Source organism: Vombatus ursinus, unplaced genomic scaffold (assembly GCF_900497805.2).
Source record: "Vombatus ursinus unplaced genomic scaffold, bare-nosed wombat genome assembly UNPS02009770.1, whole genome shotgun sequence".
NCBI classification, from domain to species: Eukaryota; Metazoa; Chordata; class Mammalia; order Diprotodontia; family Vombatidae; genus Vombatus; species Vombatus ursinus.
The window spans coordinates 3,127,682-3,151,630 of record NW_020949548.1 but is presented as its reverse complement, the minus strand read 5'-3'; the positions used below and the strand labels follow the sequence as shown (position 1 = coordinate 3,151,630).

The window sequence follows — 23,949 nt, the reverse complement described above, 5'->3', positions numbered from 1 at the left end:
CTTCATTCTTTTAGACTCGTGGTTTATCATTGTGTTGATTAATCTGCTAAGGTTTTTCAGAATTTTTCTTTTTTTTCTCCATAATGTTATCTTGGTATAAATTCTTCTAAATTGCTTCACTTTTCTTTTCATGAATTTGTAGAAGTTTTCCCAGTTTTGAGAGGGTGTTTCTCAAGTGAGAAGAGGGTTCAAACAATTGATGGGCAGGGACTGAGCCAGGGATTGGGTTCTTCTAAGTTTAGTTCTTAGACACTCAAACCCCCGAACTAAAGAATTTAACTTCTCTGTTTCCCTTGGTTTAGCCTCTCCATTTCAGACAAGACATTCATAGAGAATGTCAGTTTTCTGGGGCTAGAAGGGATATGAGGGACTCAAGGAAGGAGAAGAGAACTGAGGAGTTAAATGAGAATTGTGGTTGGTGGTTGGAGCAGAATAGAGGGACACTCATATGGGGAGGATGGTGAAATTTGTTATTGAATCCAAGATTGCCCTTGACCCACCCCAATTGTATTCCTATGTCACTCTTCTGTCTTAGGACTCTCCATCTCAACTCATCTGATGCCTGGGCCTCTCATCCTGAGGGTCCTAATGATATTCTGTAGCCTACTCATATTTGGCCTACTCTACCCCAGTTTCTCACAGTATCTCTTTAGTTCTCTTTGCCTAGGTGAGAGGAAAATAAGTTAATGGAAATAATTTATACTGAAATATGAATAGTTCCTCCCCACATTATCTTCCCCAAAGTTTTCTTCCTTAAAAGCTTATATTTTGTTGTTTATTGTTCAGATGTTCCAAATGAAATGTGTCTGACTCTTTGTAACCCCATTTGGATTTTTTTTGGCAAAGATACTAGAGTGGTTTGCCGTTTCCTTTCCCAGCTCATTTTACAGATGTGGAAACTGAGGCAAACAGGGGTAAGTGACTTGCCCAGGGTCACACAGCTGGTTAATGTCTAAGGCCAGATTTGAAGTTGGTTCTTCCTGACTCTAGGCCCAGTGCCTTATCCACTGCAACTCCTAGCTGCCACCAAATCTTATCTTACTAATTCATTAATTGATGGGACTTCAGAAGGTGTTAGAGACTTGTTTGCAGGAAGGAATGGAGGTAGGATCCACTTTAAATCAAACTACTCTGACAATCCACCTGGCTTTAGTAGTAGGGAGTGAAGAAAAGAGTTTGTGCACCCCAGGCCACTCCATACTTTAGGTAAGAAGTTTTATTCAACCCTATTTCTCCTTTCCCATTAGGCTACTGCTACTCCAAGCCTGTGACCAAGCTTTTGGTCTTATCTGATATTAATGATGGTAATTTCATTTATTGCTCGGGATGACACACATTTATTGCTAATGATAGGAAGGGTACTCCCCAACTCCATCACACTTTAACTTGTACAACCCTACTCCAAACATATCTAGGAACTCTATCCTAACTACAGATACCTAGGGACAGATCACTTCACATCCAGGAGCTCCTGGGACATCAGGGTTTAAGACATCTACTTTGGGGTAGGATCATAGGATCAGATATGTAGAAAATGAAAAGAATTTTAGAGACTAACCAGTCCAGTGTCCTGATTTCAAAAATGGGAAATCTGAAGATCAGAGATATTGAATGACCTTCCCAAGATCTTCTCGAGGATCAAACTCGATACCCACAACTAAAATTCATCATTCTTTCTATGGCACATAGAGGTATGCAGAGTTGGTACCTAGTTGGTCTAGCTGTCTGGGTTTGGTATCTAGAGGTCTGAAAGAGGCCCCCAAAGCTTCTTTTTCTACTGTCTCTCCTTGTTTTTGCTTTTGTCTTTGTGTTCCCAGGAGCTAACTCAGTACTTTAGCGATAGTGGTTTCCTCCCCATTCATTGTGTGCTAAAAGAATTCCAGGTTCTGGATAGATGGCTAGCTTCTTCCCAATTACCTAGCAATATTAGAAAGAAATCAAGAGACTATACAGGTGAAGTTCGTTGGTACCAAGATATTTTAAATTGGAAGTGGGCAATCCCAACCTACTTTAAATCGTCGTCTCCCGCACAGTGTTTTCCACATACACAGAGTTCTCTTAAACCTCCCCCCAATCTTTCTTTCTTTGAAAGGAATCTTAGAAATCATGTAGGCCAAGTCCTTTATTTCTCAGAGGGGGAAACTGGTCCTCAGGGAGGTTTAATTACTTGGCCCAAGGTCATGCATCTTTAAGGACTAGATTGCAGATTTGCGGGTGAAAGGGACCTTATTGGTAGTGTATTCTGTTCACTTCATTTTACAGAGAATGGAATCCTAGGTAATAAATGGCATGATGAAGATTTGAATTCATGTCTTCTGATTGGAAATCTGAGCATTCTTGAATTAAAGACACAAACCCGTATCTTGTATCTGTATCACGCTGTTCCCTCATAAATCGTAAGAGAAAGTGTGAGGTATGAATGAAAATAAGTAGAAGTACAAAGAAAACTCATTAATGCTCTGCAGAACTGGAAAGAGAACTCAATAAGGAGTCTATTGACCTTTCATCTGCATCATAATACTGTTCACAAAAGTATTCTGTAGTGTTTCTGGGCATTAAGGTGAGGTCCTTGGGTCAGTTCAATTCCATTTGATTCAGCAAGCATTTAAAGATTTGGAATTACTGTGGGAAAATGGCATCTCTGCAATCTTGACTCAACTGGTTAGAAGTTTTTATTTAGGAACACAGGAACTCAAGAAATCAGCACCTCCCTACCCTTGCCGAGCTTGAAGAGATCTTTTAAACCATAAGCTAAGTAGCTAGATTCTATTTTTATTAGTCTTATAGATGGGTTTATCTGTGCTTTAGCCTTGATACAAAACTTCATCATCTACCCAATAACAAGAACCATCTGTTTTCATCAACTCAGTAACAAGGATATAGATCGGTCATTTTGTAACATAAAAAACAGAGTGGAATGCAAGGCTCTTGCTCTGAGTGGATTGAAGAGCAGTTTTTAAGATGGACTCACTCTAGACACAAAGGCAAAATTGAAAAATCCGTGCACTCAATGAGCTGCCATCTTGCTAAATAAAATAGTTTGTTTCGCGGTTGGTTGGTTTGGTAGTGAGATGTAATGTGTGTTCTTCTAACCTCCCTTACGACCAGCATTTACAAAATGATTGGGTCAGTGATGCTGTCATAGCCTAGAATCAAGAATCTGAACAGAGATCACAGATTCCACAGACTTCAAACTCATGTCAGTAGCAATTCTCAATAGTCAGTTCTCAAGAGCCATTAACTAACAGAAGCAACTACAGTAGTGAGAAATCACTTCATTAGAAATTCTTGACTTGTTAAGCCACCAATCATGTTACCTCAACTCACCTGAACAGAATACAGCTCAGGGAACACAGTTCAATGACCAAATTCAAGTAGATGTGGAGAGGACTTCTTCATAAGTCCTTAAGGATAAAGCACTGTACAGAAGTCGGAAAGGCCAGGGTGCAAAGCTGACCGCAGATGCTCACTGGCTGTATTACCCTGAGCAAGTCACTTAATTTCTCTCCACCTTAGTTTCCTCATCTGTAAAATTAAGGAGTTGGATTTGATGGTTTCTCATGTCCCTTCAAGCTTTGTATCTCTAATACTAAGATTTTGAGTACTGAGCCTGAAATAAGGAAGACTCCTCTTCCTGGGTTCACATCTGGCCTCAGACATTTAGTAACTATGTGACTCTGAGCAAGTCACTTAGCCCTGTTTGCCTCAGTTTCCTAATCTGTAAAATGAGCTGGAGAAGGAAATGACAAACCTCTCTGGTAACTCTGCCAAGAAAAGCCTAAGAGCTAGATAGACGCGACTGAAATGGCTGAACAGCAACAGCAGCAAAACGATTTTGTCATAAATCACGTTACAATGAGTGTGAAGAACCTCTCTGGACTGAATGTGAAATGTTTCCTTTGGTACACACCCGCATTTTGTCTCAGTGGATTTGTGTTTAAAACTCAAGATCATTTTTTACAGAGACATTCACCCCATGGTCCCAGAATGTTTTACAATTTGTTCAGTATGCTTTGTTGTGTAGGTCACAAATACAAGCCATTTGACACATCTGTCCATCTGTTCATCAGATAGTTGTTTAGAACCAATTAGATGCTGAGCTATATGCTAGGCACTATGGGAAATACAAAGATAAATCAGATAGGATCTGCAGTTTCTGAGAGGTTATTGTTAGAATAATAGCAACTACTAACAAATTGTTTTAGGCTTGCAAAACGTTTTCAATGCATTATCTCATAACCTCTCAGTAACCATGAGAGATATAACGCAAGTAACAGTAAGAAAATTGAACATATAAGGAAAGTATGGTTCTTGCCTAGGACCTAAATCTCCAAACTCTTAAATTTGAATGTCATTTTCAGTAGACCTAGTAGAAAAAACATTTGAACTGAGAACAAATATGATGACAACAGGTGATATGATATGAAAGTTTCATCTTAATAGTTGGCGGCTTGATGCCTCCTAATCATACCCATGCTACAACATGGAGATCAGATTCCTTATCTTTTGAAATCCTGGTTCTATTAGTGCCTGATCTGGCAGAATGATTTACTATTACCTCGGTAAAACTTTCAGTTTCAGGATTAATAAAGTTGAGGCTTGGAGCCCCGGGTCCTTAGAAACTTCAATTTGAATCCTTCCTCAGATATCTAATATCTGTGAGACTCTGAGCAAATCACTTAACCTTTCACAATTACTTTCCTCATCTGTAAAATGGGAAGAATAATCTCAGTTGCCTCACAGTTCCCTCATCTGTACAAGGAAGAGGTTGGAAGAGTTGTCCTCTGAGATCTCTTTCAGCTCCACACCTTTGATTTTAAGATCAGGAACCATTCGAGCATCCAACAAGTGAGGATAGAGGCTTAGCCTGGTCTTGGTCCTAAATATTGATTACCATCATTAAGCACAAGTATAAAGGAATACTTTTAAATGCTCTGAAAATAGTTGGAGTAAGGGAAATTCCAGGAATAGAAAGTCATCATTGGGTCAATGTCTTTCTGCATCTGATGACTTTTACTTAAGACACTATGGACTGTATGTCGTACATAGTATGGTGAATTAGACACGTTTGGATGTCTGACACAAGATTGTCCATGCCTCAGATAAAGAACCTTTACTTCATTAAGGAGGATATAAGCTTCCGGAGGACAGAAATAGATTTTCATTTTGTTTTTGTATGCCCAGTTCCTAGTATGTTGTTGTTTTTCAGTCACATCCAACTTTCCACAACCCCATTTGGGGTTTTCTTGGCAAAGATCCTGGAGTGTTTCTCCAGCTCATTTTACTGATGAGGAAACTGAGGCAAACAGGGTTAAGTGACTTGCCCAGGGTCACACAGCTAGTAAGTGTCTGAGGCCAGGTTTGAACTCAAGAAGATGAGTCTTCCTGAGTCTAATCCCAGTGCTTTATCTACTACACCACATAGCTGTCCTCCTAGTGTAGTGTTTTGCAACTAATAGGTGCTTATAAATATTTTTCAGTTTGGAATGAATGGGATTGTTTGGAGCTTTTTAATGTAGAAGGTGGAGTTCACTAGCAATTTCAAACTTTAAGGAAAAAAAACAAAAAAAAGTTCTAGATTCTTAGATAAATAGGAATAAATTAGTTTTAATAAAGAACATTTTATGTACTTTGTTCTTCTTTCTGGGGGAAAATTACGTAATAGGATTTACCTAAATTCATAATGGCTTAGTTACTAACTGAAATCTTTTTTGGAAACAAGAAAAGAGATTTAAACCACAAATTCTTAACTAGGCATTGTGAATATATTTTTTCTCAAAAATAATGAGTTTAGTAGGGTGCATTCTTTTTCATCTTTGTCTTTTTTAAAAAAAGAATAATGTGTATAGTATTGGAAATACAACAATACAACTTTAAAAGTTTGCTTTAAAAATCTGATAGACAAATGGCTTATCTTGGAGAGGGAGGAGTGAAGGGAGAGGAAGGGAAAGAGAGAATTTGGAAGACAAAATTTTGAAAAATGAATGTTAAAAAGCTAAAAATTGTTTTTATCTACAATTGGGGAAAATTGGGGAAAAATAAAATATTCCCTCCAAAGAAGTTTGACAGCATTCTCCTCTAAATCTATCTTGAAAGACCAAGATATTTTATCATTGTCCTCCCTCAACCTCCCCACTGAGCTTAGTAATTCATTTACTGCTACTTTAATTTCCTTTTCTGAAACTCAATTATTTAAAATTTCTATTTGGTGCTCTATTAATTAGGATATTTTACATGTTTTTCACAAAATCATCTGTTTCTTAAAATTCTGATTTTGTTGGCATATAACTACAGTAAATTGTGGTAATTATTTGTTTTTAATTTGATTATTTTTCTTTACCTTTTAAAGTAAGCTAAAAGCCTATTTATTAGGTTTTTTATAATTATGTTTTGGATTTTTAAAAATTAATTTATAGTACTTCTATTATTTCCTATTGATGTATTTCCCATCAAACTTTCAAGATTTCCTCTTCAGAGTTAATTTCAGATTTACTAATCTATTAGCTCTCTAAGTTTTAGTTACCTAGTCAGTTCATTAATCCTTTTTTTATTTAGCTTATTTATGTTTTGGAGGATACATATTATATTTTTAGCAGTCCCATTCAGAAGGTACCAAAAATAATTTGCTTCTAAATGTTCCAATAGTTTCTTCTGTTCTGTATTTTTCTCTTTTGTTTATGTATTAGATTTGTCTTTTTCTGATAAAGAAACATTAATGCCTCCAATTATTGTGTATGTTGTTTTCTAAATCAGGAAACTTTTCTTCTGTGAATTTAGATGCTATGCCATTTGATTCACGCATCCTTAATATTGATACAGTTTTACTCTCTAGTTGATATAGTTTTACTCTCTAAGTTTCCTTTAAGCCTAATGAAATCAAGTTGCTTATCTCTATTGATGTCATGATTTTGTTTTGCTTTCCTGATAGCATGATTTCACTTCTGTTTTATTTTGAGTACAGCTAATGTAGAGTTTTGATTCTATATATGTCTTTCCTTTTTAGATTTTTTTTTCTCATAGGATGAGAGTTATTTTTTTCCTCTTTCTTCCAATTGGTTCATTTTTTAAGTCATTCACATTTTAAGTTATTGATTAGGTTTAAGTTTATTTTTTTTTCCTTTTTCTTTTTTATATCAATACTTTGACCTTCTAATCAGTTTGCTTAAAGTGCTTTAGGGTGACTATTCCCACAGAATTTTTACCATGTTTGTCAGCCCCTTTCCTAATTTGGGAATTTTATTTAAATGATGATTTTGTCCATTTATTTAGTTATTTATTTCTGTCCTGTACTCTCTTTTCCCATCTCTCATTTAAGCAGTTAATTAAAAATTCGCAGTCCTTTTTCCTGTTGCAAGATTTTTTTCTCCTGTTTCAAGGAAAAGGTTTTTTTTTCCTTTTCTTCACTAATTCTCTTTTTTTCCTGTCTATTCTGAAATGTTATTTTATCATTTTTAGGTTTATATCCTTATTTATTCCTTTGTATTTCTCAGAATGTTACATGAAACCAAAAAGTTTTTGCATTAATGAAATTGAGGCAATTTCATTACAAGAAAAGTAGTTGATTGTGGAAGTATTTATATTTAATTTTTCTTATAACAGTCTGATTTCCAAGATATAAAGATACCTTATAGAAATATCTAAGGTCGGAAGTCATTTTTGATACATAAATGGTCTTGCTGATATTGATTAAGCCATTCCCAATAGATAACTGGTCCAGGTATATAAACAGAAAAAAATGTTAACTAGTCTTGACTACGTAAAAGAATGTACTAAATTATCAATAATAGATCCACAAATCTAAATAACCTTAAGGTTTCACCTCCAAACCTTACAAGACAAAGATGACCCAAAGATGAGAATATTCAGTGTCTGGAAGGCTTATGAGAAAATGGCACTCACTGCACCTGAAGCTGTAAATCAATCCTATTATTTTGAAAAGCATTTTAGAAATATATGAAATGAATAATGGTCATGCCCTTTGATCCATAGATCTCACTGCTAGGAATATGGCCCAAAAAGGTCAGTGACAAAAAAATTGACCCCACATACATGAAATTACTTACAGCAGTATTTTTGTTAATGGAAAAAACTTAGAAACAAAACAGATTCACATTGGTTGGGAAATGGATTAAAAAGTTATGGTACATGAGAAACAATGATCATGAAGAAAACAGAAAAATGTGGGAAGATTTTATAAACCATGCTAAATGCGGTAAGTAGAATCAGATAAAAAAGTGAATACACTAATGTCATGATAAAATATGAAGTATTAATGGCTAAATTATTTGCTAGTGGGGTCTCTAATGAAAGAGTTCAATTTAAGAGTAATGACAAAAATGCTTATTAAGTCCTTATAGAAGTTTACTTATATTATTATATTACTTATATTTTATTATTGAGTATTTACAGAGGCACCAAAGTGAATAAAACACTGGACCTAGAGTCAGAGTGTTACATGAAATAGAAGACCTGAGCTCAAATCTATTCTCAAATACTTGATAGCCATGTGACTTTTGACACTTAATCTCTGTCTGCCTCATTTTCCTAATCTGTGAAGTGGGAATAATAATAGCATCTATTTCTGAAGGTCATTGGGGGATAAAATGATTTTATTATGTGCTTTGTAAACCTTAAAGCACTACATACATGCTAACTATTATTATTTAAGCTCCACTATTTTAAAGACACTGAAAAAGAAAGAAAAAGGAGAAATGTTTAATCTTCTTATCCAGCAAATATTATGTACCTGCTGTGTACCAGGAACTTTACTAAGCACTGATATTACAAAGACAAATGTGAAACAGCCCCTGTCCTCAAAGACATATTTTAATAAGGGAGACAACATGTGTATACATGTAAGTGTATATGTAAAGTCTATATAAACAATGATTGGGGTGAGGAAATTGGGAGATCAGGAAATGATTCATATAATCAGTTGGGTTTGATAGGAGTCTTGAAGGAAAACAGAGATTCCGAAACATAGGGCTGTACTCCAGACATAGGAAGTGGCCACTGCAAAGGCACAGAGATAGAAGATTAAATATGGCTAGATCAGAATGGCCGGAACTTAGGATTTGTGGAGAGGGTTAATATGTAAGGAGACTGGAAAGGAGACCAGGTTATGCAAAACTTTAAATGTCAGAGAAATATATAATGGATCTCTCAGCCATAATAGGGAGTCAGTGGAAGTTTGGTAGAGGTGTGATATGACCAGACCTGCATTTTAAGAAACACACTTTGGACATCAGAGGGAAAGCTTGAGATATGGAGACGAAATAGGAAGCTGTTAGAGTAGACCATGGGGGAAGGAGGAAAGAATTTATGTAGCACCTACCATATACCAGGCACTAAGCACTTTGCAAATATTATCTCATTTAATCCTCACAACAACCTTGTGAGATACATTCTATTATCATCCTGATATTGTGGTTGAGGAAACTGAGGCAAACAGAGGTTATGTGACTTGCCCAACATCACATACCTAGTGTTTAAGCTTGAATTTGAACTCAGGTCTTCCTGACTCCAGTCTCAGCACTCTATGTATTGTACCATCCAGCTGCCTCTAGTCTAGGTGAGAGGTGATAAGTATCTAAATTATGATGGAGGCTTTGTGAGTCCACAAGTGAGAGTGCATGAGAAAGAGAAAGATGTTTTAGACCTAGAATTGACTAGTTCCAGCAACTGATCACTTATGTGAGGTTAATGAGGGTGACCTTGAGGAGAGAAAGTAAGTGACTAGAAGTATCGCAGTGGTTCCATCATCAGAGGTAGGGACATTCAGAACAGGGGTGGGTTTGAGGGGAAAGATATACTTTATCATTCACTAAGGGCAATATGGCAATATAAACCGGGAATCAGGAAACCTGAATTCAAACTGGCTTCAGTTGTGGGTTCCAATCACTTAATATCTCTGTGCTTCATCTTCCTTATATAGAGGATTAGACTTGCTGGTTTTTAAGGTCTATATTATCTTTCAATCTATAATTGTCTGATTTTGTGCCTTTAGCCTATACTTCAGCTGGGTAAATTCTACAGTCTAATCTTACAAGCATTTATGAAGCACTTACTGTGTTCCCTGTGTTGAGAGAGGGAGAGAGAGAGAGAGAGAGAGAGAGGGAGGGAGAGACATGCACACACACACACACACACACACACACACACACACACAGTGACAGAGACACAGAGAGAGTCAATTTTCCTCAAGAAATATAAGTAAAGCTGGTGAGACACATTGCACAGGCCAATAAATGTATGGTGCATAATTTGAGGAGAGTGAGAACACTTACAGATAAGGGGATCAGGAAAATGATTCTCAAAGGAGATGACACAAGAACTGAGCCTTTCTTTAAGGAGATCCGGGATTCAGAGACACAGAACTGAGGAAGGAGTATATTTCAAGCAAGGGGTACAGCCAGAGCAAATTGATAAATGGAGCGAGTATTTATTTAGCACCTACTGGCTGTTAGCCACTATACTAGGTGCTGAAAATACAAAGGCAAAAGTGAAACTATCACTGCCCTCAAGAAGCGTATATGTTCTTGTGGGAAATGATATATACAGTGCTAAATTATAGAGTGTGTGTATACATATACATATATATATAAACACATATACACACATCTATATATACATACATATATAGAGATCTGTGTATATAGATATAGTTATCTGCCTATATATAATATACATATACATATACACAGAAAGAGAGAGAGGGGATGATAGTTTTACACTACAATTTAGCACTATATGCATATGTATGTATATATGTGTATGTATTCATACATATAATACATATATACATATACAAATAAACACACATTAAATGCTACATTAAGTATATGATATATAATATGCATATATTACATATATATATTTAAAGCTACATTAAAAGTAGTTTAGAGATGGAGGAGATGCTAACATCTGCAAGAAGAGGGGGGCATGAAAGATTTCTTCATGTAGGAGCTGTCATGGCAAGGCTGGAGGGGAGAGTTGAGAGGTGGGACTTGAATACCAAGCAAGTAATGACCAACAGTGTTGGGCTTTTTCCATTGTATTTTGTTATGAGATATATGTGAATCATTTTGTCTTTTTTGACATTGACATCAGACAGATGCTCAATTTCTTTTCCTCTGAGGGAGGAAATTCAAGGGAGGCAAAAATAGAGAATTTCAAGTTAAGCTTAATAAATGGTGTGGAAATTGCAGTTTCATAAAATGTTAGGCATAGAAAAAGGACCTTAGAAGTCATCTGGGTCAGTTTCCTCATTTCACAAGTAAGACAATGAGGATGAAAGATATGAAATCACTCACCCAAGGTCACATGGCTAGGAAGTGTCACAGCCAGGACAGGAACTGAGGTCTCCTGACTCAAACTCCAACTTGATTCTGTACTTGTTACATATCCATGAAAGTGCCCCCCATGTAAGCTCAAGCCCTATACCAACTATTCTATGGTATATAGGGTTAGTGGGAAGATCTTCAGGTGCCAGATGTCTCCAGGACATCTTAGCCTATGTGAAAACACCTGACAGTAGCAAATACTAAAAAGTGTTTTCCTTCCACCAGGATTATGGGTTGTAAATATTGGTGATTATCTTGTTTTATTCATATTTATCTGTTTGGCATATTTCATCACAGTGAGTATCAAATTCATAAAAATAAGTGGGATCCAGTTTCCTCATTTATAAAATGAAGCAGTTGGCCTAGAAGACCTCCAGGATCCATTGTAGCTTTAGATCTATTATCCTATGACATATTAAAAAAGAGTGACTATTTTATTTTTAAAAAATATTTATTTATTTTTAACATTATTTTCTCTTTAAATCTTGAGTTCCAAATTCTCTCAATCCCTCCAACGACTCCCCTGCTAACTCAGAAGGCAAGCAAAATGATATCAATTATCCACATAAAATCATGCAAAAGATATTTCCATATTGGTCTTATCACAAAAAAAGGCCAAAATAAAATAAAGAAATCAAGAAAATTATGCTTCAGTATGTACTCAGAGTTCATCAGTTCTCTCTGGAGGTGGATAGCATTTTTTTCATCATGAGTGCTTTGGAATTGTTTTGTATCATTGTATTAATTAGAGTCATCAAGTTTTTCACAGTTGATCATCACTACAATATTGCTGTTACTGGGCGCAATGATTTCCTAGTTCTTACTTCACGTTGCATCAGTTCATATAAGTCTTTCCATGTTTTTTTTTCCTTGAAAGCACCTTCCTCATCATTTCTTATAACACAGTGCTACTCTATCATAATCATATAGTATAACTTGTTACACCCATTTCCTAATTGATGGGCATCCCTTCAATTTCCAATTCTTTATCACCAAAAAAAAAAAAAGAAGTTAGTATGAATTTTTTTGTACCTATAGGTCCTTTTCCTTTTTTTTTTTGTTTGTTTTTGTCTTATTGTAGTGCAGACCTAGTAGGGGTATTTCTGGGTCAAAGGGTATGCACCATTTAATAGCACTTTCAGCATGGTTCCAAATTGTTTTGCAGAATGGTTGGGTCAGTTCACAATTTCATCAATAGTTTATTAATATACCTATTTTCCCTCATCCTGTCCAGCATTTGTCAAATATGTGTGAGGTAGTAACTCGGAGCTGTTGTTTTGTTTGTTTTTTGTTTTGTTTTGTTTTGTTTTGTTTTTTGGCTAGGCAATGGGGTTAAGTGACTTGCCCAGGGTCACACAGCTAGTAAGTGTCAAGTGTTTGAGGCCAGATTTGAGCTCAGGTGCAGGGCTGGTGCTCTATCCACTGTGCTCAGAGCTGTTTTAATTTGAATTTCTCTAATCAATAATTACTTGGAGCATTTTTTCATGATTATAGATAGCTTCAATTGCTTCTTCTGAAAACCACCCATTCATTTATCAATTAGTGGATAACTTTTATTTTTTTTATAAATTTGACTCAGTTCCATACTCAATATGTATTTGAAAAATGAGGCCTTTAGTAGAGACACTGTAATTTGTTTTTATATTACTTCATTGTCTATATTACCTTTTAATAAAATGTAGTTTCTCTGATAATCTCTTTTAATTAGGTCTATGTTTGCTTTTGCTTTGTCTGAGATAATGATTACTATCCTACCTTTTTCTTTTTTTACTTCAGCTTAAGCATATTTGATTCTTCTCCAGCCCTTTATTTTAACTCTGTGTGTGTCTTTCTATTTTAAGTAAATAATTACTTCAAGTAAACAATTTCTATTTTGTTTAAACAATATATTATTCTAGTCCGGTTTCTAATCCATTCTGCTATCTCTTTCAATTTTATGGGTGAGCTCATCCCATTTATATTCATAATTATGTTTACTACCTGTGTATTTCCTATTTCCCATATTTCTTGTCCTCTTACCTTACCCTTCTATTGGGTAAGAGATTTCTATACCCAACTAACATATATATACTTCCCTCTTTGAACCAATTCAAATGAGAGTGAGATTCAATCATTACCTGTTAACACCACACCCTCTAACATTTTCCCTTCCACTATAAATCTCTTCCTTGTATTCCTCTTTTATGTTAAATAATTTTTTCCATTTTTACTCTTCCTTTTGCTTTTCCCTAGTGCGTTCCTATTTTTCACCCCCCCTTCATTTTTTGGAGGGAGATCATCCCAACATAATAGACTTATACTGATGCCTTCTGTCTATGAAAAGTCCTTTTAACTGTCTTAATAATGATAAAGTTCTTAGGTTTTATGCGTATCATTTTCACATACAGTGATGTAAATAGTTTAACTTTATTGAGTGTCTTCCTGGCATATTCAAGCACTTTCATGTTTACCTTTTTATACTTCTCTTGAATCTTCTATTTGAATGTCACATTTTTTTTTTTATTTAGCACTGGTCTTTTCATCAGAAATACTTGAAAGTCCTCTATTTCATTAAATGTTTACTTTCCCCCATGAAGGATTATATTCAGCTTTACTTAATACTTGGTTGAAATTCTAGCCTGCCTTCCCGAATATCATATTCCAAGACGTCCAGTCTTTTACTTTGGAAGCTGCTAAATGTCATGATCGTGACTGTGGCTCCACAATGTTTGAATTGTTTCTTTAATCTGCTTGCAACATTTTCTTCTTGACCTGGAAACTCTGGGATTTGATTATAATATTTCTGGGAGTTTTCATTTTAGGATCTTTTTCAGGAAGTGATTAGTTGATTATTTCAATTCCTATTTTTAGCTCCTGAATTTAAGATATTTCTTGAAATATGATGTCTAAACTCTTTCTCTGATCATGGCTTTCTGGTTGTCCAATAATACTTAAATTAATTCTCCTTGATCTATTTTCCAGGTCAATTGTTCTTGTTGTTGTTTTCCAGATGAGATAGTTCACATTTTCTTCTATTTTTTTCATTCTTTTGACTTTGCTTTATTGTTTCTTGATGTCTCATAGAGTCATTAGCTTCCACTTGCTCAATTCTAATTTTTAAGGAATTGTTTTCTTCAGTGACTTTTTGTAGCTCTTTTTTCTGTTTAATCAATTCTGTTTTTAAGGTATCATTTTCTTCAGTATTTTTATGCCTCTCTTATTGGGCCATTAATTCTCTTTTATAATTTGCTTGCATCACTCTCATTTCCTTTCCCAATTTTTCTTCTATCACTATTATCTCTTTCTTTAACTTTTCCAGGCATTCCTGATGGTTTTGGGTCCAACTAGCATTTTTCTTTAAGGCTTTGCTTATAGGTGGTTTCATGTTGCCATCTTCTGAGTTTGTATCTTTGTCTTCCTTGTCACCATAGTAGCTTTTTATGGTCAAATTCTTTTTTTTATTTGCTCATTTTCCCAGCTTATTTCTTGACTTTGAACTTTATTTTAAAGTTGAACTTTGCATACTTCAGGGCAGGAAATTACTTTCCCAAGCTTTGGGCTTTTTATGCTACTGTTTTCAGAGCTAGCTCTGGGGAGTTGCAAATTTTTTTTTACAAGTTTTCAGTGCTTTCTGAAACAGTGGTATGTTCTAGGAAGAGGTATGATCATTGATCTTTTGGTCTGTACTCTGGTCTGTACATAGGAATGGTCCCTAGTCCCTGGTCCTTGGTAGCCACAAGTGGTAGTGCTCATCTTGGCCCTAGAAATTGAACCAAATTCCATGCTCTCCTACAGCCACAGTGCTCCTCTCTGCCTTGGAACTGTGGCCAGGTTCCCTGCTCTTTTGTGGCTGACCACAAGTGCTCCTCTCCACCCTGGAACTGCAACCCAGAACAATGTACAGGCAATACAGTTGCCAAACAGTGCCAAGTCCTGCACCCAATACCAGCAAAAGGTCCCCTGTAACCTCTTTCTCGCCATTTGTCTGACCCCCTTACTAGTTTTACGTTGAGAGCTCCCAAAACTGCCAAGTTGCTGCTGCTACCACTGTCACAGCTGTCTCTGAGATCCACCATTATTGCTGCTGCCATGTGCAATCTAGGCTAGCCCCAATCCTGGTGTCACAGACCTTTCCTACTGACCTCCCAAGTTTTCTTTGGCTGGGAAAAACATCTCACTCTGACTTTTTATTGGCTCTGCCATTCCAAAATTTGATTGGAATAGTTGTTTTAAAGTTGCTTAGAGGGAGTATTGGGGGAATTCAGGTTGGATGCAGTGTACCTTATCATCTGGACTCTTTCTGAGTATGACTATTGTCTATCCTACTAATGAAAAGAGGATATTTGGGGGCAAAACTTCAGATGAACTTCCTAATATACTAAACAGCATTTCTCCCCTCAAACTAGCCTCCACCAGTCCCAAATAATTAGAAACTCTTAACAGCAGAAAAATTACTCTGATCTTTTTTTTTTTCCAGATGTTGGGAAAGATAGTTACGTAGAAGACTCTGAACATGGTACTGATGAAGCTCAGCTCATCAAAGCCAAGGTCACCATAAGAAAACCAGAAACCATGACTAAGGTAACACATGAATGGCAAGTAGGGCTGAGCTGCAAATGTTTAAGCCAGTATCTTCTGTGTCATCACTTTTCAGCTCTTTTTGAGGGCAGATGGGGCAGTTTGGTGGTGAAGCACTTAAGATCACAGAGTTGGTTCAAAAGTGGGAGAGGAAGATGGAAAGGGAATTTAAAATCATTAAAGGAGTTCTGAGAGAATGATTTCTATAGCTGCCGTTCAGTCATTTCAATTATGTCTGATTCTTGATGACTCCATTTGGGGTTTTCTTTTTTTTTTTTCACTTACTTTGTTCTTTCTCATGGTTTTGTTTCTTTTTCATCTGTTTTGTCTTCCACAGCTGTGATGAGTATGGAGATATGTTTTACATGATAGCACACATATGAACTATGTCAAACTGTGTATTATTTTCAGGGAGAAGGAGTGGAGGGAGGGAGAAAAATGTAGAACCCAAAGTCTTGGAAAAACGAATGCTAAAAAATTTCTTAATATGTAATTGGGGAAAAAAAAATAAAAACTGTTTAAGTTTAAAAAAATTAATTGCCCAAATTAGTGGTATAGATTCCATATCTCATGGCAATACAGGTTTATGAAATTAGGGCCTACAACCATAGAGTTCCCTAAGTTTTTTCTAGACAGAGCACCTCAAATATTTTTCAAATAAAAGATTTCCTCTGCACCTCACCTAATGTCTTTCCCCTTTTCCTTCTTTATCTACAATAGCGATTAAAGACTTCTTATGTTGCATTCTGCCACATAAGCAAGGCCTATAAACAGCTATGTACAAGTCCAAATGACATTCTTACCACAGGTGAAAAAGGCACAAATTTAAAGATGAACTGAAGGACTTTTGGTGACCTCAACTATGCTAGGATGAAAATGAGGGAAAGGGAAATTGTGTGACTTAAAAGTCTTCCCTGCTTAGCTTCTTAGTATCCTAACTTTCATCAACTTGTCTCTGTTTGCTTAAACTTAGCTTAAAAAAATTCCTATTTTGCTATAAAACCCCAGTGGCAAATAGATGGCACAAACACTGTTGGCACCAGGGAGGAAATCTAAATTCATCTAGGTATGTATTCAGAGCCAGGGAGTAGGTCCTAGTATTCTTTGTTTGATTGACTCCAAATTTTCTCCCCATTCTTTTGGTTTTGTTTTATAATTTCTTGATTTCTCATAAAGTCATTAGCTTCCATTTGCTCCATTCTAATTTTAAAGAAATTATTTTCTTCAGTGAGTTTTTGGACGTTCTTTGGCCAATTCTACTTTTTAAGTCATTCTTCTCCTCATTGGCTTTTTGGACCTCTTTTGCCATTTGGGTTAGTCTATTTTATTTTAAGGTGCTATTCTCTTCAGCTATCAACTTGTTTTTCACGATTCTCTTGCGTCACTCTCATTTCTCTTCCCAGTTTTTCCTCTACTTCTCTTACTTGCTTTTCAAAATCCTTTTTGAGCTTTTCCATTGCTTTAGACCAATTCAAATTTTTCTTGGAGGCTTTGAATGTAGGAGCTTTGACCTTGTTGTCTTCTTCTGGTTGAATGTTTTGATCTTTTTTTTTTTTCAGCCAGAGGAAAAAGTTTATTAGAGATAAACCATACAGGCCAGACTCTTAAGGAATCTGAACATTAGTGACACCCTTAAGGACAAGTCAGCATGAGGAAGTGTCAGCGTTTAAATGGGGGCCAGGGTGGATACACTCAAGTAATTTTGGGTGACCAGAGGAGGGGCTGGGAAGAGGGTCTGGGTGACTTAGGGAGAATTCTGATTGAGATATCTGCTAGATTGAATGGACTATGGGGATAGATAGATTGAATAGATAATGAAGCTGGGATGGGAATGTTGGGGAGTTTGAATAGGAATACTAGGACTTTCAAAAGGAGATAAGGAGAATCAATAAGGAAAAGCCATTGAGTGGAATATAACTTTAGGTAACCTTTTGAGACCAGAGCGAGGTCAAAAAAAGCTTAAGGGTTTTCTAGGTCCTGTAGACAAGTGACAGCCAAATTCTTTTGGGGGCAAGGGGCAAAAGTCTTGGCTTGGGCCCATACCCCATCATTCCCCCCTCAAACAAATGGGACCTAAATTCTTTTGGGGCAAGGGGAGAAGGTCTCATCTTCTGAAACTGCTTCCAGCTGGCAAGTGGTGTAGAGCTGTCCCTGCCTTGCTGGGTCCTGTTCAAGGGGTCAGACTTCAGAACCTGACTGATTCCAAGTTCAGTGGTCTAGAGACCTTGAACTTGGTTGGAGTTTGGTATACAGCCTGAGCAGTCATTTGGACCCTGGAAGAAAGGAACCTGGTAAGAATATTTAGCAAACATGGACCAAACAGGCACAAGAAAAATATAATCAGTAGGGGGGTTAAAATAGGGGCCAGTATAGAAAAAAGTCAGGACTCCCATGAAAAAGATAATTTTGGAGCACTGTGGTTATTGTAAATTTCTTGCATCCAACTAGCCTTTTCCAAAATATGTTCAGTGCAGAGCTCTACCTGAACAGAATTGTTGATGTCCATGCAACAAGATGTATTTGCTAAAGCACATACACCCCCACTGGAGGCAAGCAAGTAGTCTAGGGCTATTCTATTATCTAGAACCACTTTTGCTAAGGAATCCAAAGATTGCTGGATTTCCTGGAGACCATAACCTATCTTGTTTGCCAACTGGTGAATAGTCTCTATAAGGCTGGAGAGAATATGTTCATGTTGTAGGTGACCATACCAGGGCATGAGATACTCTACTCCTTTTTTTAAGGAACCAGAGGACATTTCTTCAAAATCCAAGCTTTGCTCTTTTAAAGTTAGAGCCTGTGGGCCGTGTGGCATTGAAAATGGAGAAAGGGGTGCTAAAAATCTGAGATTGTACACCCCAAAGTCCTTGTAGGGTGTCGAACATTGGGTCACCAAGACAATAGTTCTGGAGTCTTGCCATGTGCTGACAAGGAGCATAGAACTGTTCCTGCCTTGAGGGGGTCCCAAAGAGGAGGTTGACCTGAAGTGAGCACAGGCTGCATCCAGGGAACGATGGGGAATCATTAGCTGGTACTATAGTCTAGAAGACACAAATCTGACAGAAAAGACTGCAGGGCCCAAATGACAGGATAAAACATCCTTAGATGATTCAGTTTTCCAACCATGCTGTATCAAATCCACCTCATAGCCAGACTCAGGAATAGCCAGGTGGGTGACATTCCTTTTCAAAGGAACATAATGGGGAAACTGAGCCAGGAGGATCCCATCTTAGACTGTGGCTAAAATTGTCCTCTCAGCTTTTTCCCAATGCTGACTTCCCACCAGTATCACATTCTCGTGGAGTAGCTTGTGGCATTTCTCAGATGGCGGATTGTTGATTTGTCGATGGATTATTATGATCCATTAGAAAACTCAAAATAAAATCATGAGCTTTTTTACCTCAAACAGCAGGTTTCACTAATCACAGCTTAGGAAAAACTTTTCCAGGATTTACATCTCAAATTTAAATTTGTCCTTACAGTCTTGGCTAGAAAAGAATTTGGGATTCCCAGTGCAGGGAACCATATGATGAGATCTAGAGGTTTAGGGGTGCTGGGACCCCAAGATCACAACACACAGGTCCTGCCCAAAAGAATTTGACCAAGCCTTCTTTCAGCCAAAGACAAGGTTTGTTAAAGGTCCACCATATTAGCCAGACTCTTAAGGAATCTGAGCACCTGTGAGCTATTGACTAGATTGTAAAAATCTGAGCAGTGGCTAGATGATAAGAATCTGAGCCCATTTGGGGTTTTCTTGGCAAAGATACTAGAGTGGTTTGCCATTTCTTTCTCAAGTTCATTTTACAGATGAGGAAACTGAGGCAAAGAGGGTGAAATGACTTGCTTAGGGTCATATATCTAGTAAGTATTTGAGGCCAGATTTGAACTCAGATCTTCCTGATTCCAGGCCTGGCCTTCTATCCATTGTGCTACCTAGTTGCCACATATATGGGAAGAAAACCTCTTTTTGAAATTCTTAATTTATACTTCCATGATGATAGTCTCTTCTCTGTACTGGTTTGTGGCATCAAAAAACTTGGAGAGATAATTTACATCTTTGTAGAATGCATTTAGCAATCAAGCAAACAAACAGCAATAATTTATTAAGTACATTCTTTGTGCCAAGGACTTTGCTAAGCCCTGAGTAAACAAAAGCAAATAGCATACAGTCTCTGCACATGTCAGACATGATGAAGAAAGGATCCTTGTGGAGAGAGTTGTCCTCTGAGGGCCCTTCCACCCTCTATAAAACTCCATGTCCACGTTGTGATTTTTACAAAAAGAGAGCACAGTCCAGTCCTTGCTATCATGTAATATTTGGATATCTTTCCCTTAGATTAGTGAGTTTCTTGGCCTTTCTTTGTAACTACAGCACTTAGCACAGTGCCTGTCACATAGGAGACACTTAAAAAGAGCTTATTGTTTGACTGAGACATTTCCCAAGAAATGTATACCCAGAGAGCAAATGAGCAATACTAATAACTTAGTTTCTAATTCTCCCTGAGTATCAAGATCCTGTTCCCATATATAAATGATTCTGCTTTTCTTTGTTCTTTTTATTAGTCATACCAAATTATTGTTAGAAATGGCATCTTAAGATTTAAAAGTAGCACCATCAAAGCTGAGTTTCAATATTTTGCCTGCAGGGAAGGTCTAGGAAATAACTTTTCCCCTGCTCTCTCCTTGCTTATTGAGTTTAAGTATGAAGATTAGATCATTAGCTTCAGACTTACTGCCCCCAAACCTGGCAGGGCAAAGCAGAGGGCACTCTACCACGTGGTCTGCCTATGGCTCTGTTTCTTGGCTAGTTAATTTATTGAGGACTTAGTATGTGTTTTATACTGCTTTGTGCAGGATCAAAGAGAAAAAGACTCCCCCCCCCATCCTCAAGGTGCTTAATGTCTAATTGGGCTCACCACCTCATGTTTTCCCCATCCTCTAATTCAGTGGTATCAAACTTTCCATGCCTAAGGATCCCTACTGACACTTATTGACTTAGAAAACCACACGTGAACATTTCTTGAGATTTTTTGTATTTTTTTTTGTTTCTAATTTCCATATTAATCCAACTCAGGTAGCCCCAGGCCATGGGCTGGGGGGTTGGCACTTTCACGTAGCAAAATGATTTTCCTAATATGGAAGTTTAATCATTTCATTTACTTCCTCAGTAAATTCCAGTGGTTCACTATGACCTTTTGCACCAAAGATACACTCTTCAGTTTGGTACTTAAAGTCCTTCACCCCAAAGTATCTCTTTTCAGTCTAATTCAGCACACACACACACACACACACACATACATACACATCCCCACCTTATGCACCCTTTGGTCCAGTAAAACTGACCTTCTTACAATTCCTCATAGGTGGCATTCCATTTGTCATCTCTGTGCCTTTGCATGAAGGCTATCTCCTATGCCTTGAATATGTTCCCTCCTCACCTCCATGTCTTTAAATCCCTAGTTACTTTCCTGAATCAAATTAAACTATGCCTTTTACATGAAGCCTTTTTTGATCCCCTAGGTTGCTAGTACCCTTGCTCCTCAAATTAATTCATATTAATTGTGTATCTGTTTATTTCTTTGTTGTCTCCCCCACTTCAAAGTAAATTCCTTGAGAGTATGGACTGTTTTACTTTTCTGTACCTATGGCACTTGATGTAGTGCCTGGCACATGGTAGGCACTTACTAAATCCTTGTGGGATGATTGATTGAATCTCAATAATGAGATAGATACATAAAGGTCATACATACATTGGCTATTAAGTTTCAGGGCTAGAAGGTCCTGACCCCGAAGAAATAATCAGTAAGTGTTTGAACAATTGATTTCGGAACTCTGGTCTCTTTCTAATACCTTCTGTCTTTGTGAATATGAGTAGGACTTTGCAGGTCTTAAAATACTATATTGTAATTCTGTCCAGCTTTGCCTTTGTAGCAGACAGGCAGACAAGATTGGGGAATAAGTATTCTATACACATTCTCTAGAGCTTGTGGCAAGGAATTGTTCAGTCCTCACAGGTCACGTCTGCTCAGTGACTCAGCACTAGTTAAAATGCTTTGGGAGATGCAGTGACCATTGGGCATCTAAACCTCCTGCATCTCTGCTATATATCAAGTGGTGCCCATTTGTCAACCACATATAAATGTCGTTTGTTAGGATCTGAGCTGTAAGCTGTGATACATGGTAGCTATTTTCTAGATCTATAAATCCAGGCCCTTGCTTGAGCCAAATAGATCCCTAAAGCCACGGAAAGATGCTTCATGGGAGGAGGAAGGATGAGAGGTAATGGTGGGAATTCATACTTGTTTGGTTTTGACCTGAATTTCCTCCAACAATACCCAATTGAACAGGGCTTGCTGATTTGTAGTTTAGTATTTCATTGATGACTCAGCCTTCCCTTTGGGAGTATCCTTGATTTTCCTGGGTTGTGAGGCAAGGATGCCCTCAGGAGGTGATTTAGGCTGTTTACTCCTATCTAGAATGACACCAAACTATACTTTGAGAATTGTTGTGTTTGGTGGTGGCTATGAGTGTTGTTATTACCGTTTTTACACAATCTTCTAGTCCTTCCCTTGCAATCAGTCTGTCAGTCAGTATTGGTTCTGGATGACCAGAATCTGGGTGCTTTGAGATCAGGATTCAAGGAGAGAGAGAGCAAAAAAGGGGAAGGGAAGAGCCATGTCAGATTCCTTAGCATCCATGTTGGAAAATGAACTATAGGATCTATCATATGCAGCACAGTGGATAGGGTACTAGACTTGGAATCAGGAAGACTTGAGTTCAAATTCTGCCTTAGTTAATGACAAGTTTCTTGACTGTGTGCAAGTCACTTAACCGTTATTCTCACTCGCAAAATATGTGTAATAGTACAGCCCCTACCTCACAGAATTGTTAGGATCAAATGAGTCAAAGTGTGTAAAGTGATTGGCAAGTCTTAAAATGTTGTATAAATGCTAGATGTATTCTAGTACAATGGAGGGTGTATTCTATTTGTAGTTAAAGGGCTTGGTTTTGATTCCTAGCCCTGATATTTACTACTTAGATGACTTTTGACGAATCTACAAAATTAAGTGTTTGAGCTAGCTGCCATCTTGGACACTTCTAAGGTCTCAACCCTAATCAACTATGAGAATAAGAATATATATGAGTACACCCAATGCCCAAGTGTCCTAACTGGAGTATTCTAGAGGTATGTTCCTTAAGATGATAAGGAGACCAAACCACGTTGTAGCCAAGAAATGTTGTCATGAAATATATGAAGGCATAAAGAGACAGCTAAGTAGCACAGTGCATGTGCCTAGAGTCAGGAATACCTGATTTCATGGCCCATCTCAGATACTTACTAGCTAAATGACCCTTACCAAGTCAGTTAACCTCTGTTTGCCTCAGTTTCCTCCTCTGTAAAATGCAGATAATAGTAGCACCTACCTCACTAGATTGTTGTGAGGGTCAAAAGAAATAATATTTGTAATGTGCTTTACAAACCTTAAAGTCCTATATCATTGCTATTATTATTTTTATCATGATCATTATTACTTGTAACCCAGGGCAAGTCACTTAACTCTCTAAACCTCTTAAATATAAATGACTTAAATCACTTTAATTTCTTAATTAGGGATAATAATAGTACCTACCTCACTGAATTGTTAGAATCAAATGAGATAGGATGTGAAGCTCTTTGCAAACCTCAAAGTTCCATATAAATGTTGTTAATATTTTACTGTTATTATATGAAGAGTCATCATGTAAAAACAAGGCAAAAACAAAAACAGAATGAATTATTCTCTTTGGTCACAAAGGGCAGAACCAATATAGGGAGATGAGACAGCTAATGACCTTTAGAGATACTCATATGAAAGAGACTGAATTTCATCTAACTAGAGGACTTAAAGCAGATTCTGGATAGCCATTTATTAGTGATGTTAGGCTAGAAGAGATTCATTTGTTGGTCAGAGCCTTGGACCAGGGCCTCAAAAGCTTCTTCAAGTTGTTACATCCTATTATTCTTTGCATCTGTCTGACCACCCAGTAGATGCCATCACACATTCCTCTT

General features: G+C 37.1%; 1 protein-coding gene across 1 annotated transcript in view; it reads left to right on the top strand.

Moving 5' to 3' along the window:
* Positions 1-23,949, top strand: part of ANO3 (anoctamin 3) — a 448,483-nt gene that overhangs the window by 219,374 nt on the left and 205,160 nt on the right. The window contains exon 4 of the mRNA XM_027852601.1: positions 15,799-15,902. Coding sequence (XP_027708402.1) covers positions 15,799-15,902 — 104 coding nt within the window. The remainder of the gene's footprint in view (positions 1-15,798; positions 15,903-23,949) is intronic.